Genomic DNA, 19,191 nt, shown 5'->3' on the forward strand with positions numbered 1-19,191 from the left:
GCAGCGGAGATGCAGCGTACCTGCATTCCCCGGAACTTTCCTCAGACTACCAGGACTACAAACTTTGGAAAACTCAACACCAACTCCTGACGTAGATGGTCCCTGCGGGCACTCAAGTTATTTGTCCTCCGGAGCTGCCTGCTCTGATCATATCACTGGTTTTGACGTCGATTCAAGTCATACCATTGCCGGCTCTGGTTCTGACTTCATTATTGATGCAGGTTATCCCTCCAATTTTAGACATGAGACTGGCGCTTCCTATCTTGCTGTTTTGCGCCAATACGCATACAGAGATGCCTTAACCACAAAAGAGTTGACCAACCCAGACAACTGAACATGACACAACCTCTTCCTCCTTCCAAATGGTGTTTAAGAAAAAGGTCCCTGCCCTTTCTGGTCCTTGGACCAGAATCTGATTCTATAAATCTGATTTTCACTTCTTCAACTGCAAGTTTGTTTGATTGTCCTGATGAACCATCTATCAAGGTGGTACCCAATGATAATGTTTTTTCGAATGATGAGATGCGTTTTTACCACCCACAAATCTCTTGAGATGGCATTGGCACTTGGCCTGGAATTAAAAATCAAACTCTGGACACAGAGGATCCAGTTTACAAGTTAATCAATTCCGCTGCTTCGACCCAGTCAGTTCATTTGCCCATGCTGCCAGTTATATCTATGGCAGCCAAATCTGCATGGCAAACCCTACAAACTTCTGCTCCAACCTCTGAGCATCTGGAGAATCTATATAGGATTCAGGAGGATGAGGAGGATTTCCTCCTTAACCATCCCTCCCCCAATTCAATTGTGGTGGATTGCGTGTTGTCCTCCAGATCTGGGAGGTGACACACTACCCCAGGGGACAAAGAGAGATGCAAGTTGGATGTCTTGGGATGAAAAATTCCACATCATGTCAGGCAATAAAAATTGCTGATTATATGGCCTGCTTTGCCAAATATATGCATTCCAAGAATAAGCTGACCTTTCGCCAGCAGAGTTCTCGGCAAAGTTTAATGACATCCATACTAAAGTGACACTTCTCATTCATCAACAGTTGGCAAACCCTAGCTGGTGTTATTGCACTGAGGAGGCATGCCTGACTATGCTCTACTGCACTGCAGCCTGACATGAAGGACAGAGTAGAAAATTTGCCCTTCGAAAGGAAGGTTCTTTTCTGTGAGACAACAGATGCCATGATGGAATCAATTAAAAAGTCAACGGCAAAAATGTTCTCGGCACTTGCTCAATCATTCACACCTAAGTATTACCAGTTTGGCCAGCAGCCGTATTTATATAAACAAACAGACAAGAGTCACTTCTGCAGACCTTACCAATGTTTCGGAAGGAAGCCTTTCAACCAGAAGTCCAGGGCTTGGCAAGCTCAATGTCCTATACCTGCTGATGCCAACAAAGAGCATCTTTGATCAGGGGGTCAGTGCACTGATTGACCTCACCCAAGAGTCTCTACCATTGACTCTTCTCCAAATTACCATTTTAACTGCCTCCAACATCAGGCTGGCAAGTCATGTCTTCACGTTGAGCAACGTAACGTAAGACTGCTGGGTCCTTTGCGTAGTCCAGACGGGCTATGCCATAGAGTCTGAGACCTTACTGGGATTCAGTGGGATCAAGTACAAGCCTGCAACCCCATTACTGATGGAGGAAGTTCAGACTCTCTTGGGCAAGGGGATAATATTGCCTATTCAGTGAACAGATCAGAGGCGAGGGTTCTACTCCCATTACTTCCAGGTTCCCAAGCGAGATGGGGGCCTGAGACCAATCATGGACCTACGGTGGCTGAAACATCATGTGGACGTGTGCAAGTTTTGCATGGTGATGTTGCAGAGCATCCTTCCTCTTCTCCATGGGAAGGAATGGTTTGTGATGTTGGATCTCCAGGACACGTACTTCCATATCAGGATCGAACCCAACCACAGACAATACCTATGGTTTACAAAGTGCATGGCCGTCATAGTGGCTCACCTTCGGTTGCAAGGCATAACCATTTTTCCATCTGTGGGTGACTGGCTTTTGACAGGAAGGCAAAGAACCAAATTAGTTTTGCAGGTCTCGACAGTCTTGAGTTTACTTGAAGATCTGGGCATTTAGGTCAACTGGTCGAAGTCCAGACTGGAGCCAGCCAAGTGCATGGACTACATAGGCGCGGTCCTCTATGCATGGCTGCAACGTGCATTTCTGCCCAAGGAACGCTTCCTCTGCATCAAGGCACTGGTGATTTCATTCATGGGGCAGCCCAGACAAAAAGTCCACAAAGTACAAAAACTACTAGGACTCATGGCATCATGCAACTCCACTGTGCACTTCACCAAACTACATCTCTGTCTCCAACTTTGGTTTCTCTCCATTTTTTGTCCAAATGTGGACAATGAGCAGATACAACCAACAATTCTGCTGCTGATCCTGGTGTCCCTACAGTGGTGGACAAAATGGACCAACCTGCTGTCTGGAGCCCCCTTCTGGGTACCCCAACCTTGTGTATGGCTGGTGAAAGACGTGTCCTTACAGGGATATTCGAGCTCAAGGCCTGTGGTCTCCAAGCCAATGCCAGATGCACATCAATTTCTTGGAGCTGCTGTTGTTGTTTCAGGCTCTCAAATCCTTTCAGCCATCCCTGACAGGCAAGCACGTCCAATTCAGCCTGGACAATACCACAGTGATTGCCTGCTTAAACCATCAAGGATGGACAGTCTCCTGCTCCCTTTGCATGCTCAGTCTTCAGATTTGGAACTGGGCCATTCCACGTCAGATAGGCCTGGTTGTGATTCACACCAAAGGAGTAGAAAACACCATGGCAGATTATCTCAGCAGGTCCTCACTTTATCTGCAGCAACACAGATGGGAAATTAACCTTCAGTACCTCCATCCATTGTTCCGTGCCTGGGGTACACCAGCAATTGATCTGTTTGCTTTGCTTGAGAACAAAAAGTGCCCCCAGTACTGCTCAGGGGCAGGCATTAGCCGCAGCTCCAGAAAGGATGCTTTCCAGTTCTACTCGGATCAATGGTTTCTATACATCTTTCCGCTCTGCCCCCTGCTAAACAGGGTACTAGTGAATATCCTTCAGGAGTCTGCTGACTGCATCTTGATTGCACCATGGTGGCCCCGACTGCCATGGTTTTAACAGGCACTGAGTCTGTCAAAGGGTCTCAACAGGCGTCTGCCCCAACATGAGGATCTTCTACAAGAAAGTGGAAGGCTACGCTATTCCAAACTAAAAACTCTGAACTCGACTGCTTGGAGGATAAGCTGACATCCTCCTTAGTGAAATCTGACATCCTCTTTAATGAAATCTACTTGTGTAAACTACAATAGCAAGAAGAAGCGGTTCAGACTTTATGCTCAGAAACATGGTTTCCTGCCTCGTGCCTTCCCGAGAAGTCTTGCTCTACCTCACATCTCTGAAGCACAGTAACCTGGCCATCTCTGTTCGCCATCCCAGATGGGACAGAAAAACCATCTTCTCTCATCCGGACTCAAAGCGATTCCTTAAGGTGTTAAATGACCTTTACCCGCCTATTCAGCAACCCACTGATCAGTGGAGCCTATCCCTTGTCCTTTCAGCCCTGACAGAACCCCCATTTGAGCCCATGGCTAATGCACCTTCGGAATTGATGACTCTCAGGATGGCCTTTTTGTTAGCCATAATATCAGCTTGCCATGTCAGCGATTTCAGTGTGCTACATATAGATGTCCCTTATGCAAAATTTCATGAGGACAAAGTGGTGCTTTGCATGGATGCCGAATTCAGGCCCAAAGTGGTCACTGACTTCCACATTAATAGTGACATCACCTTACCTACTTTTTTCTGGAATCCCACAACACCTCTCGAACACTCGCTGCATTCCCTGGATGTGAGACGTGTTCTCCTCTTCTGCTTGAAACTGATCAAGCCCTATAGAAAGACAAAACTGCTTTTTGTGAGTTACAGGGTGTAATGGATTGCTATTGTTATAATGGAATTACCCAGCCTTTGTCTTAGAGCAAACTTACATGAGGGAAAGAAAAATGCTGAATCATTCTCTGTGTGTGTTCAGAACAAAGGCTTTCCCCAAACTTTCCTGTATTTGGTAGTTTATTCACTGCCACCACACCCTATTATTAACAGAGTTTAACCCTCCTTGGCTTGGGTGAAATTCCAGGGAACTCTCCTTCTCCTTACTATTAGAAAAATACAAAAACCTTCCACGTGCAAGCTTACACGTGGTGAGAAAACTTGGTAGCTGATGAACAATCAAATTGAGACGTGTTCTGCACCAGAGTCAAAATTCCCTTTCCAGACCCCATTTCCTGAGTTAAAAATCCTCTCAAGAGGCTTATTAAAATGGCAAAGAACAAAAAGAAAAATAAACCTTATTCAAAATACTACAGGCAGTTTCCGTCTGAGGCCATCTCAGCTTTTAAGTTACAGGTAGAAGAAACACACAGTAGTTGCAACAATACTTCAAAAGCACCCCAGATGATATCTGGGCTGGCACACTTTGAAAACGGCGGTTACCCAGTTGCAAAGAACTGGGATGAAGGAAAACACAAAATTACCTTTAAAAGCTTATAGAGTCTTTGTGCACGCCCTGGAAGGATGGGTGCAGACTATTGTTTCTTAGCTTAGTTACATTACAGATACACAATCCCAGACCAGTTGCAAGGATATACAGAGCACACGAAAGGAAAATAAAAGTTTAATGCAAACTGATTCACAAACTGTTCCCTAGGCTAAACTTCTAGAAGCCAAAAAGCCCTGGCTTCCTTCTCCCTTGAACTCACTCACTCATCTCATGAGAATCAAGCTTCCTTCAGTCCTGTGTCTCAAGGATCTGCAGTTGTTTCTGCAGCCAATCTCCGTGGCCACACATCTTGCTGCAACCCCAGCCTAGCTTCAACTGAACAAAGAAACGCTTCTATCTGGATCGTGATCCGTTGATTCCATAAGTAGATGGGTTCTGCGCCTGCGCAGGCACCTCTCGGGCCGACTAGGTAGCTCCTCGCGACGCCCAACCGCCCTTCTGCACGTGCTACTGATCACTACTTATACTGGGCGGTGGGCGTCTTCCGTTAGTTTCTGTTTGACCGCCATAGCGTTCAGACCTCGTTTGGGCTCCTCGGTAGCAAAAAGTAATTTATTTTCTTGACGGATATTATCGGCTATTTGGACTTTGGACTGTGTTTTTGGACTGGAATAAGGCTTTACGGACTAGTTTTGGAGAAAGATCGGACGGATTTTTTGGATTGACCTGGACTGTTAACGACAAACGCTTGAGAAATGGAGACAAAAACGACCTTCAAGCGATGTGTGAGGTGTCGGGCTAAGTTGCCCTCCACCGACCACCACGATTCCTGTCTGCTATGCCTAGGAGAGGAGCACAACACAGGGGCTTGCAAGATCTGTTGTGCCTTCTCTAAGCAGACGAGGACAAACCGAGCTCTGCGTCTGAGAGCGGCCCTGTATGAAGACGCGCTGCGCCCTCCCACCCCTCGACCTGAAACACTGTCGACATCGGCATCGGGGAGGGAGGTACACGGAGCTGTAGATTCACAGTCTAAAACCGTGTCCACCGCTACACCTTTTAAGAGACCCTTGCAGATCTCTTCTAAGGAACAAAAGCGGCGAGAAAAGAGGCTTCGTCAGGAGGCTGCGGAAGCTGCCGGTACGGGGCACTCTAATCGGAGTGAACATAGGCGTGAGACCCCTTCACCATCATCGGTGCAAGCTTCTAGTCCAGTAGCGGATGCTACGGCTTCGCAGAGCACGCGCACCCCGTCAGCATCGACATCGAAGCCTCCTCCGGCATCGACATCGAAGAAGCCTTCGACATCGACACCTTCGACATCGACGCCTTCGACATCGAAGCCTTCGACATCGAAGGGAGAGCAAAGAGGAAAGGATCGCTCGGCTGCGACACCCTCGACATCGAAGGCGAGCAAGACTAAAGCCTCCTCGACATCGAGGCCGAGTGAGGACTCTCATCTGAGAAGGCGCCACTCACTGTCGCCAGCTCATACACCACAGCAATCTCCATCAACCCCAAGGCAACAAGGTAGCCAACGCTCTGATGGGAGCGCAACTTCGGCTCTCAGGAAGTTGATGGACTCTGGCCCTAACACTCCAGCTGAGTCCACTTTTCAGGGTTTCCTGAGTGCCGGATTGGACGATGAAGAGGATGATGAGGAAGCGGTAGAGAGTCCTCCACCTCCTAAGACTCCATCACTTTCCCCAAGGGCTGCGGCTGAGAGCTTACTTCAATCACCCATGGCTGTAGTGCAACCATTGGCAGGCGTCGCGGATGGGAGTATACGCCACCCCACTTCACAGCCTGAGCACACTTGTGGTTTCAGACATTCTTTGCCGCATGACTATGCTGAGTACCTAAGGTGGAAGGCCATGCAACCTGCCCTACAACAACCGGTGGTGAGAGGTGATGTGTCACCTGCACCTGGGAATGGAGAAGGTGTACAAGACACCCCCCGGGAGGAGCAGGCTGTGCCTGTGAGGGCGCCACAGGACAAGCCTAGTGGAAAGCGAAAGAGAAAGAGCACCCCGCCTCCTCCAAGTCCTTCATCCAAGGAATCGTCTCCAACTTCGACGCAACGGGATTTTGAGTCTGACTATTCAGATTCAGATCACGCCAGTCGGCAGGTGGAGCCTTCATCTGAGGTTCCACCGCGTTTATCAAGATCCCCAACAGAAGAACTCAAGGCCTACCATTCCCTAATCAGAGAAATGGCAGAGGCATTGGGTTTGGACTTGCAACTACCTGAAACGGAGTCTGCTGACCCTGTGTACAACATGATGTTTCAGTCGAAATCTTCCCACCCTGTTTCTCTACCAATGATCCCTGCCATTGCCAAGGCGGCTAAATCAGCATGGGACAGCATACAATCGGCTAATCCGACATCAAAGCGCATAGAAAACTTATACAGGATCCTTGATGAAGAGAATACGTACCTGTTACGCCACCCGGATCCTAACTCCATGGTGGTGGATTGCGCGTCAACATCAAAAGGCAGCCGCCGGCATACAACTCCTGCAGACAAGGAGGGGAGGAAGATAGATGTTTTGGGTCGTAGATTATACGCCACATCGAGCCTAGCTATACGAATAGCAAATTATGCAGCTTGTATGGCTCGGTACACCCATCTGCTGTGGGACAACTTGCTGCATGATTCAACATCAATGTCCCCAGGAGAGCTACAAGTGAAACTTCATGAGGTGTTTGACAAGACAACGTCGGTGACAAAACAGCAACTGAGCACGTTCAAGCACTTGGCAGAGACAGAGTCAAGGGCCATGGTGACCGCAGTCACAATGCGGCGCCATGCTTGGCTGCGCGCAACATCGCTCCAGGGGGACATGAAAGACCGGGTGGAGAACCTGGCTTTCGATGGAAAGGGACTTTTCCATGAGACCACAGATGCCACTATGGAGACTCTAAAAAAATCTAAATTCACTGCAAAAACGTTTATGGCACCTACCTCAGCACCTAGTACTCGCACGTACAGTTATAATAAACAGCGTGCATACCGTTATCAGGATAGGAGAGATTATAGGAGGCAGAATAGGCCCTATCAGCGACCAAGGGGCTTCAACAACAACATCAAGAGCAAAAACCAAAGCGCTAGGAACAGCAAAGAAAGTACTAAGCAATCTTTTTGATTACTCTGTCAGCCCACTGCATTTAAGATCAATTGCCAGGACCACTGTCATCGGCCCTGTAGTTGCCAGCCCATCCATCAGACTGGCAAGCCATGCTATAGCGTGGCACAACATAACATCGGACAAGTGGGTTTTGAGAATAGTGGAAACGGGTTATGCAATAGAGTTCACAACCCAGCCCCCGTTCTCAGGCCTGCGTTTCACGAAGTCAACACCAGTGCTGGAAGAGGAGGTGAAGGTGTTATTGGAAAAAGGGGCGATTGCTCCAGTGCAGTGGGCAGAGAGGTTGACCGGATTCTACTCCCGCTATTTTCAAATACCCAAGCGGGATGGAGGGATTCGGGCAATCATGGACTTGAGGGACCTCAACGATTTTGTCTGGACCCGGAAGTTCAGAATGACAACGTTGCAGGAAATTCTACCCTTCCTGGAACAGGAGGAGTGGGCGGCAACGTTAGATTTGAAGGACGCCTACTTCCATGTGGGCATCCAAGAGAATTACCGGAAGTATCTTCGTTTTACAGTGGGGGAGGCGATATATCAGTATGCAGTCCTCCCTTTCGGATTGTCAACGGCCCCAAGGGTTTTTACCAAGGTGGTGGCAGTAATAGTTGCTTACCTTCGAACTCAAGGCCTGGTGGTTTACCCGTATCTGGACGACTGGCTCCTGGTGAGCAAGGACAGGAGGTTACTGGAAGCACAGATACAGATGCTCCTGCATCTTTTGGAGGACCTCGGGGTCACTGTGAACTGGAAAAAAACAAATTTGGTACCAAGGAAACAACTGAGCTTCATAGGGGCTACCCTGGATATGGAACAGCAGAGAGCGTTCTTGCCAAGGGAGAGATGCAGTCAGATCACTTCATTGGCAAGTCACTTCTTCTCCAATCCTGCACAAAGGGCGAGAAGCGTGCAAAGGCTGTTAGGCCTGATGGCCTCGTGCAACACGACCGTACGTTACACAAGGCTTCGAATGAGACCCCTGCAACGGTGGTACTTGGACCACTTTCGGCCCAATGTAGACAGCCAAAACATGCTACTGCGACTCCCCAAGAAGGTGCTTGCTTCACTGCAGTGGTGGAGGACAGAGGCAAATCTCTTAAAGGGAGTACCATTCCGGCCTCGTCTTCCGACGGCGTGGGTCACAACAGATGCTTCCCTTCAGGGATGGGGAGCACACTGCGGCCAGGATTGCACCCAGGGGCAGTGGACGCCTCAACAGGCTCTACTACATATCAACTACCTAGAACTGTTAGCCGCGTTCTTAGCACTGAGGGCTTTCGAACCCCAGCTGAGGGGTGTTGTGGTGCAAATCCACTTGGACAATACTACAGCAATAGCTTATCTGAACAGGCAGGGGGGTACGGTCTCACCAACACTTTGCACCTTGTCAATGAAATTGTGGAACTGGTGCATCATGCATGCCATTTATCCAGTGGCAATTCACATCCGGGGTGTGGACAATCACATAGCAGATGCTCTGAGTCGGAGCACGCAGATCAACCAGAAACACGAGTGGGAACTCAAACTGGAGTGTGTCAGAGATCTCTTCAGTCTCTGGGGTACCCCCGCGGTGGATGTATTTGCCACGGAGGGAAACAAGAAGTGCAAGAGATATTGTTCTCGTGCGGGGATAGGTGTGGGGTCTCTAGGAGACGCATTTCAATATGTGTGGAACAGGGGACTCCTTTACCTATTTCCGCCCATACCACTTCTCAATCGGGTGTTGGCACAGATTCTGAGGGACAGGGCCAATTGCATACTGATCGCCCCGTGGTGGCCACGTCAAGCGTGGTTTGCCCTGCTGCTTCGCCTGTGCAGAGGAGACTTTTACCATCTACCAGCAGTGTCGGATCTCCTACAGCGGGCGGAGGGAAGGATACTACACCCAGAAATCCAAACACTGAAATTAACAGCGTGGAGAATAAACTTCTGAGAACTATTCTGTTGAATAGTAGACGGAAGTCAACTAGGCGTAGTTATTTATGTAAATGGAGAAGGTTTAGGGCATTTGCAAAATTAAATAAGTTCAATGCAAAGCGGGCATCAGTGCGCCAGGTTTTGCTGTATTTGACAAGTCTAAAATTAAGGGGCTTAGCAAATGTTTCTTTGAAGGTACATTTGGCAGCTTTATCTTCTAAACTCCCAGGATGGGATGGAAAGACTGTATTTACACATCCCGAATGTAGAAGGTTTATGAAGGGGCTGAATAATATGTACCCACCGCTTAAGGAACCTTTAGAGCAATGGAGTTTGTCATTGGTTCTTTCGGCATTGACAGAACAACCGTTTGAACCACTGCATGAGGCTAGCCTGAGGTTGCTAACACTTAAGACTGCATTCCTCATAGCAATAACCACAGCGAAAAGAGTGGGTGAATTGTCTGCGTTGAGAGCAGATAAGCCTTACACCCTGTTCTACCCACATAAAGTAGTTATGAGGCTTGATCCTAGTTTCCGCCCTAAGGTAGTCACAGAGTTCCATCTGAATCAGGAGGTGGTCTTGCCGACCTTTTTTAAGGACCCACAGACAACATTGGAGATAGCGCTTCACTCGTTGGATGTACGCAGGTGTTTGTTGTACTATTTGAAAGGGACAAAAGAATTCAGAAAGACAAATAAGCTGTTTGTGGCTTACAAGGGCAAGTGTAAGGGAAAACCAGTGTCTAGACAGCGTATTGCACATTGGTTGGTGGAGCTGATCCTATTAACTTATAGGCTGCAGGGGGTTACCCCACCTAAGACAGTAAGAGCTCACTCTACCAGGGCTTACTCGACATCAGCAGCTCATCTTTCCGGCATTAAGATGGATGACATCTGTGTGGCTGCAACCTGGTCTTCACAGCAGCCGTTTGTAAAACATTATGCAGTGGACCTCCGCATGGCGCGCCAGGCGGAATATGGGCGAAGTGTTTTGAAAAGGGTGTTGCCATAGAAGGCATCCTTCTGCACCCGCCACCAAAGGGGAGCAGCTAACTAATCACCCATCTACTTATGGAATCAACGGATCACGATCCAGATAAACAGGTTGCTTACCTGTAACAGGTGATCTGGTAGTGATCCGTTGAATCCATAAGACCCGCCCAGAAACCAACCCCACTGCAGAAGTATGAGGCTCAGATAGAACATTGGGAAGCAGATTGCAAAGCGGTCTGCACAGAAAACTAACGGAAGACGCCCACCGCCCAGTATAAGTAGTGATCAGTAGCACGTGCAGAAGGGCGGTTGGGCGTCGCGAGGAGCTACCTAGTCGGCCCGAGAGGTGCCTGCGCAGGCGCAGAACCCATCTACTTATGGATTCAACGGATCACTACCAGATCACCTGTTACAGGTAAGCAACCTGTTTTTTCCTGCCTCATGGCCTTCTAGGTCCCACCCACCTGGTAGCTGATTGGTTGAGCACTAGCCTGTCAGGACAGGATACACTTCCGGTCACACTTTAAGGGGAAAGGAAAGGCTGTTACTGGCTGATACTTACACAACGGTAAAATAAAAGGTTGCCAAATATCAAGACAGAGACTCTCGCACTGGATCAGGGAGTTGATTTTTTATTTTTTATTTTTTTGCTTAAAAGCACCAAAAGGTCTTATGTTACCTCTGCTGCCCACATGGCAGGAATCGGGCTCAGGGACATCTGCACTGCAGCTACCTGGGGTGTGTTGAAAAGAGCCTTACCTTAGCATACCTCTGCCCACCTCAACTGTCAGCTCATTAGTCATCTATTCTTATGGCTGCAGCAGATCATGATACAGATAAACAGGTTGCTCACCTGTAACCAATGATCTGGTAGTGATCTGTTGCAGTCATAAGACCCTCCTGCTGGCCCCACTGCAGTATGCAAAGTGTTGACATGTATGTTTGCAGAGCAAAAAAGAAAAGACAATACTTGCCTTGTGGAAATGTACACTGCTGCCATGCAACGTTTGGATTCCAATGTCGGCCCTCTAGGAACTGAGGAGAAAAGGCTAGCCCTCCCAAACTGAGGAAACGCACTACATGCAAGGGGCGGGGCTAAGTGCTTCGAGAAGCTAGTCAATTCTTCCCGAATTGTCCCATGCAGGCACAGAACCCATATTTATGACTGCAACAGATCGCTACCAGATCAATGGTTGCAGGTGAGCAACCTGTTTTTCTGCATCTGCAGAATAGCTGCAGCTGAACATAATCCTATCCAAAATATTGATAAAATTTGGAGGCTTGTTTTCGATATACCTACATAAATGTTGTATTCGGAAGAATGTTTATCCAATCAAACATTATGATGTGCTAATATAAATAGAATAATAATTAATAATAATAACAGCAGCAGCCGCCACCACCACAACCACCAAATTTTATTTAACTGCCCCGTAACAAATTGTTCTGTGGGCATCTTACAACACAACATTAAAACATGAGATAAAAACACACATTAAATCAACATACCAAAAGGGGGGGGGCAGGGGGAGAAAATACAAAATAAAATACAAAAACAATTTTTAAAATATTTTTAAAAATCAGTTACAATCAAGTCACAATTTTTAAAAATTCAAAATTTTAAAAGCCTAATTTTTTTTTTAAAGAAAAAGGTCTTTACCTGGCATCTGAAAGCCTAGTGAACCTCACTGGGGAGGCTATTCCATAAATGGGGTGCAACCACTGAAAAGGCCCACTCCATAGTAGCCACCCACCTCACCTCATTTAGTAGGGGTACCCAGAGAAGGGCCTCTGAAGAAGATCTTAAGGACTGGGTTGGGACATATCGGGCAAGGCGCTACATGAAATATTTTAATGTAGTATAGTGCAAACAAACTCAGTGTTGTGTAATTATAGATGGTAGTATTGATCAAAAGGGGAAAAAACATGTTGGGAAAAGCTATAACTGGGATCAAAATGAAGTACTGTTCTTGGTCTGGGACCTGGTTATCTGAAGGACTGCCTTGTCCCACATGAACCTGCCCATCCATTAAGAGCTTCTTCTGAGGCCCTTTCCTGGGTGGTCCCTACCCCCACGCCTTCAGAGTTTAGGCAGGTGGCCATAAGCAAGAGAATCTCTTCTGTAGTGGTGCCCTAAACTCTGTCGCCCATCAACTTCATCTGAACATAGAAAGCTGCCGTATACTGAGTCAGACCATAGGTCCATCTAGCTCAGTATTGTCTACCCAATCTGGCAGCGGCTTCTCCAAGATTGCAGGCAGGAATCTCTCAGCCCTATCTTGGAGAAGCCAAGGAGGGAGCTTGAAACCTTCTGCTCTTCCCAGAGCAGCTACATTCCCTCAGGGGAATATCTTTCAGTGCTCACACAGCAAGTCTCCCATTCATATGCAACCAGGGCAGACCCTGCTTAGCTAAGGGGACAAGTCATGCTTTCTGCCACTAAACCAGGTCTCCTCCCTGATATCTTCTCAGTTATACTTTACATGCTAGGCAATCTACATCCTGCTCTCTTAGGCCTTCAGTGAAACTTGTAAATATTTGACAATATATTATATTGTCAGAAACAATATATTGTATAAACAAGTTTGAGCTTCTTTCTGGAAAACTACAGGTGATTCTAGCTAATCAGGGATAATGTATTTACCATGATGATGTCATTGCTACTCTGGAGGAAAGAAGAGGGAATGTGTGTGTCTAGTGTTGCCCATCTTGCCACAGTGGTTCACTGCCTGTTCTCTCAGCCATAGATCTTCAGCAGGAGCCTCCACAAGGACAGGCAGTGAAACTTAATCACACCTAAGAATTATGAAAATGATTAACAATAACTTTCTGTCGCATATATTTACCATGACCTAGATTGTGTATTGGGTGGGGCAGGGGAGAGATTCTAGTGAACCTGTGTGAAGTTCATCATTTTATTTGGTCAGGGAGGGGACTAGGGATGTGCAGGGTCTGGCGGGTGGATGATTCGGCTGTGGGTTTTTAAAACCTTCTTAAGGAGCAAGGAGGGTGCCATTCCCCTGATGCGTTTCCCCCACTGGTGTTGTGCCCAAAACCACTGTGCAGGGCGGCAGCATACCTTCTTGCTGCCCTGGTCAGCCTCAGACTTGGAAGTGGCAGGTGTGCGTGTGACGTGCATACACGCACCGGCCATTTCTGAAATGACACTGACCTGGGTGGCAAGAAGGTACATTGCCGCCCTGCGAAGCGATTCTGGTCACAGTGCCGGTGGGGGAAATGTTGCGGGGCGAGGAAGAGCATCCTCCCTGTTCCTTAAAGGTAACTCTCCCTGCCGCTGAACTGGTTCATGCACATCCCTAGAGGGGACCTCGTTATGAAGAAATGGCAAATAAAGTCTGTTTCTTGACAGGAATTGAGCTCCTCACATACTTGCTTGCACGATGGTGGATTCTTCAATAGACTGGAAGATGATGTGCATAAAATACTTATTAGAGAGAAAAGAAGAGAGCAGACCACAGACCATAATGGAATGGATAACAGTGCATCTCGTGATTACACTCAGGCATGTTAAATTGAAGTTCTTAACCGCACATTTCCTGATTATTTTGAAGAATACACCTGTATTAGTGGAGGCAGAAACAGGGTATCTCCTGAAGAAAGGGCCACTAAATTTCTTGGTCTGAGAAGTATCTAAAAAAGGGAAGGTAATGAGTAGCTTGTCACTTCATACAAGTTAAAAAAAAAAAAGAGGCTAGTGCTGTGGTATGTGTAGGTTTCTCTAAAACATTTGTTTGATCTTAAACTCTTTAGGTATGACTAAAAAAATCTTTTTTAGGTGTTCAGAAGAGTTTGTATATACTGTATATCCTTACTTGTCCCTGCCCACTTCCTCTCACCTTGACAGTGGTTCTACATGGTGTATCAGAGATTGCTTTGAAGCTCCTCTGAGTTTCAGGTGCAGCTTATTACAAAGCTTTTGGAATCAGGACCTACATTTCTGTATCTTATCAGTGGTGTACTCAGTTTCCACAAAGCCTGCCATTATAGCACTTGTTCTTGTGTTTCTGAAATACAAAATACGTAAGGACCAGCAATAGATACATTTTGTAATATGTGAAAATATTTTGCGCTATTAAAGGAATGTGCACCATTGTTTACCTCTGCATAAAATATTTTTGTTTACATGGGTTTTTTTAATCTGAAGGATTTTTTCCTAAAAGATGGAAGAACGGAGAGACTAAAACTGGAACTTGAAAAGAAAGATGTAGAAATTCAGCAACTAAAGAGCATAATCACACAGTGGGAGGTATGTAACTGGTTCCCTGAATAGCAAGCACATTGATGAACTTGAACTAACATTTAAAGGATTCTCTGGGTTGACCTTTCCATAGTAGCAATAGCACTTACATTTATATACCGCTCTATAGCTGGAAGCTCTCTAAGTGGTTTACAATGATTTAGCATATTGCCCCCCAACATTCTGGGTACTCATTTTACCGACCTCGGAAGGATGGAAGGCTGAGTCAACCTTGAGCCCCTGGTCAGGATCGAACTTGCAACCTTCTGGTTACAGGGCGGCAGTTTTTACCACTGCGCCACCAGGGGCTCATAGTACAGCTTCCCAAAATTATTCCACTAGTAAGCACTAGGACTGTGCACCAGAAAAATACTGGATCTGATACAATCCAACATAAAAAATGGTCAGAATCTGAATTTGCACGTCTTTATTTCTGTGTAGTCAGATCGTTTTGGAATTTCAGTTGTCTGAAATTCTGACATAAATCGGATATCCACCCCACCCACCCCCCGCCACCAATAGAGATCAATGGGGGAAACTCAAAAAATATTAATAACGTCAGAATGGCTGGGCAGAAAGCTCTAAAAAAAACTCTCATGGTGGTAGTACAGGACAGTATTATGTGTGCTGAGTTTGAAGGTAACTGGTCCTTAAAAAAACCTGTTGATTTTTAATGAATTTGAAAAAGTTTCCAAGTACTATAAACTGCTTATTTCATGGTATAAAGTTTTGGAATGTCTCCACTCTGACCAACATTCAATCCTTATTTGGAGAAACTGCTCCTTGTCTTCATAGATAAAGAGTAGTAGCTCCTTTTTTTTTTTTTTTTGCACCTCATGTTGTAACTCTGAAATAGCTGGGAAGAAAGTCCTCAAATTTCATTATGTGTGTGGACTTTCAAGGAGGTCAGTCCATCTGTTGATTTTTAATGAATTTTAAAAACTTTCATTGCAGAAAAATCTACAAAAAGTGCAGTAAGAGAATTCACTCTGGCAATTCTAACAATTCTGATAATTCCAGTATAAATCCAACACAAAGAATTCCAACACAGTAGTGCTCAATGAAAACTGTGTTGAAATTAATTCTGATGGTAGCATTGTTTGATCTGATAATACTGTCAGAACTATCCCACTGCACAACTCTAGTAAGTGCATTTGACCTATATTGGTAAATCAGGCTGGAACATATAAAAGTTAAATTAGACTGGGATTCCAAAAGTAAAATAGTTTAACGTAAGTTGTATCTCGTAACTGTTGTGTTTACTTCTGTAGAAATTTCTGTGTTTGAATGCTTACCTCTAAAAGCTGAGTTATGCAAGAGTTCATGGAAGAGCATTAAGTCATTTCTTCCTTCTGCTCAGTGTTGTGTGGATCTAACGTTTGTTCTGTTTCACTTATGAATGTTGCTGAGATTAATTGCATGTAATGCATTGTGCACTTCATTTGTTGAATTGTGATCAGGGAGAAAATTGATTGGTCTTTCAAATCTACAAATAAACTTTAAAATGAAGCTATTAATAAAACTTCCAACTTAAAAACATACTATCTTTTCTCTTTCCTGTTGACCCTATCCTCGATTTTTAGAAGCTCACCCTTCAACTTGATTCTTTTTCACAATCAGGTTTTTTAATATGCCAGAATATGATTGTTCTTTCTCTCCTATACCCTGTAAGTGTTTCAACACAATTGGTTAAATACAGTGCTGTGAAAAAGTTTGTGAACCCCCTAGGATAGTCTGTATGTTAACCCAATTCTTAATCAAAACATGATTAGATTCTAAGCTAAAGCCTGATAAAAGAGAAAGGCAACTCCACTGAATAAGTAACTCAGGCAAAAAGGATATATTTTTGAATATTCACCCCACAGAAAGGTCCAACAACAAATATCCTTGTTTGAAAAAGTATGTGAACCCTTCATTCAGTAACTGATGGCTCCTCCTTGAGCAGCAATAACTGCGAGTAAACATTTTCTGTAACTGGTGATTAGTCTTGCAGATTGGCTTGGAGGAAGCTTGGCCTATTCTTCCATACAAAACTCTGTCAGCTCTGTGACATTTAAGGACTTCCTTGCGTGAGCAGCTTGCTTCAGGTATTGCCACAACATTTCAATAGGATTTAGGTTTGGACTTTGACTTGGCCGCTCTAAAACACACAATTGCTGCTGCTTAAGCCATTTTGTGGTAGACTTGCTTGAACATTTAGGGTCATCTTGTTGCATGTACCACTTTTGGCTCAACTTTAACTCTCAGACAGATGGCCTGACATTGTCCTCTAGGATTTTCCACTATGGCAAGCCATCTAGGTCCTGATGCAGCAAAGCAGCCCCAAACTGTGATGTCTCCACCTCCATGCTTGGCAGGCTGAGGTTCTTACTTTGGAAGGTGATGTTTGGTTTTCGCCAAACTAAACATTTGCGTTTGTGTCCAAAATGTTCAATTTTTTATTCATCTGTCCAGAGAACATTATTCCAGAATCCTTGTGCATCATCTAGATGCTCTTCGGTGAGCCTGAGCCAGGCAACAATGCTCTTTTTACAGTACAGTGGTTTCTTCGTAGCTATGCTTGCATGAACACCATCCCCATTCAGTTTTCTTCTGATGGTTGACACATGAACCATCACATTAGATGCAGTAAGAGAAGCCTGCAGATCTTTAGGTGTTAGTCTGGGATTCTTTCTGAGTTCATGGATGATTTCCCAGGTTGCTCTTGGGGTGATCTTGGCAGGACAGCCACTTCTGGGTAGAGTCACCTTGTTAGACTCAATCAATCATCTTTATTACGGTCAAAGACCAGCACAGGATAAAGCACCCATACAATATAATAAAACTCATGCTAAATGAAATATTATTCTGGAAGCTAAATATGATTATAATAGTAAAATACTACTCTAAAAACTGTATGGTAATTAGTAAAGTAAAATGCTACTGGCTAAGCCTAAAAACTGTGGGAAAATAAAGTAAATGTATACTCTCTAAAAGTATGGCAACTAAAAGTATAAAATGGATTAAAAAAATATACAAGCTACATAAAAGCAATATAAAAGCTGTGAAATAAACCTTGTTAGCAGGGCCGGATTAAGCTAGTGCAGGGCCTGTAGCATATGTTATAAAGGGGCCCTAAATTTTTTTAAAATGCACATAAATATTAAAGCATAAATTATTTACTTGCATAGTAAAGTGATTCATTTTTTTCATTTGCTATATTTTGGAGTACGGGAGACCAAGCCACAAACTCACACTTACTATAACAGTGAACATGTATATACAGTTTTTCAATTCAAAATTCTCAAAGTGGTTTACATAGAAAAATGAAGAGTGGATAGATGATTCTCTGTCTCCAAAGGGCTCACTCTCTAAAAATACAAATGTGGAAGGCACCAGCAACAGCCGCTGGACAAATGCTGTGCTGGGCCTTCTCTTAAAAGGGACATTTAGCAGAAAAGGGATATTTTATCTAACATGGACCAAATAAAACAGGTAAAGTTTTAACTTTAATTCCCAGTTGGAAGCTGGATGTGTGGGGCCCTCAAAAACGTGGGGCCCGTAGCAAATGCTACATTTGCTACTATGTTAATCCGCCTCTGCTTGTTAGACTATCTCTCTGACAATGGCTGGATAGAGACCCAAATGCTCAGAAATCGCCTTGTAACCCTGTCCAGATAGGTGAGCATCAGCTACTCTTCTTCGTAGCTCCTCTAGAATTTGTTTTGATTATGGCATAAATGAATTTCCACTGACTGTCATGATGCAGACCTAACTTAAGACCTTTTTATATAGGAAAAGATGCCCAAATGCAGTCATGTAGCTTCCCTCTGCAGGGTAGTTTACTTGTTAGCCAATTACTTAGTCACCTGATTGTGATTAGCCCACTGATTATGCTAAGGAGACTGGGGATTCACTTACTATCTCACACACTGATCCTGAATTAGTCTCACTGTTCACACTTTGTACATTGTGTCTCCAGGAACACATCATGTTTAATTCATGCCCTTTTATTGCATTAGGAAAGATTGGTTTCATTTAGGCAGAAGTATCATGGTAAGACCTTGCAGCGTGATTCTCATTCTTTTTGAGATTCACAAACTTTTTCTCAGCACTGTAAATGCACCATTTATATTAACTGTATTTTTTTCAACTATTCAGGCAAAGTATAAGGAAGTAAAAGCACGAAATGCACAGCTGTTGAAAATGCTACAAGAAGGTGAAAGTAAGTAGTAGTGTGTGTGTGTGTGTGTGTGCGCGCGCGCTCTTAAGAGTTAAGGCTGCAATCCTGTGTACAGTTACCTTGGGGCAAGTCCCATTGACTCAAGTTGGACTTATTTCTGAGTAACCATGCATAGAACTAGACTGCA

The 19,191-nt window shown here is 45.1% G+C and overlaps 1 protein-coding gene across 5 annotated transcripts in view; it reads left to right on the plus strand.

The window, feature by feature from the left end:
- The window catches only part of GKAP1 (G kinase anchoring protein 1), a 70,962-nt gene that overhangs the window by 21,894 nt on the left and 29,877 nt on the right, over nt 1-19,191 (plus strand). For all 5 annotated transcript variants that reach the window (XM_053304044.1, XM_053304047.1, XM_053304046.1 and 2 more), the window contains exons 7-9: nt 13,955-14,107; nt 14,750-14,851; nt 18,983-19,046. In XM_053304044.1, coding sequence (XP_053160019.1) covers nt 13,955-14,107; nt 14,750-14,851; nt 18,983-19,046 — 319 coding nt within the window. The remainder of the gene's footprint in view (nt 1-13,954; nt 14,108-14,749; nt 14,852-18,982; nt 19,047-19,191) is intronic.

Source organism: Hemicordylus capensis, chromosome 2 (genome assembly GCF_027244095.1).
Source record: "Hemicordylus capensis ecotype Gifberg chromosome 2, rHemCap1.1.pri, whole genome shotgun sequence".
Taxonomy (NCBI): Eukaryota; Metazoa; Chordata; class Lepidosauria; order Squamata; family Cordylidae; genus Hemicordylus; species Hemicordylus capensis.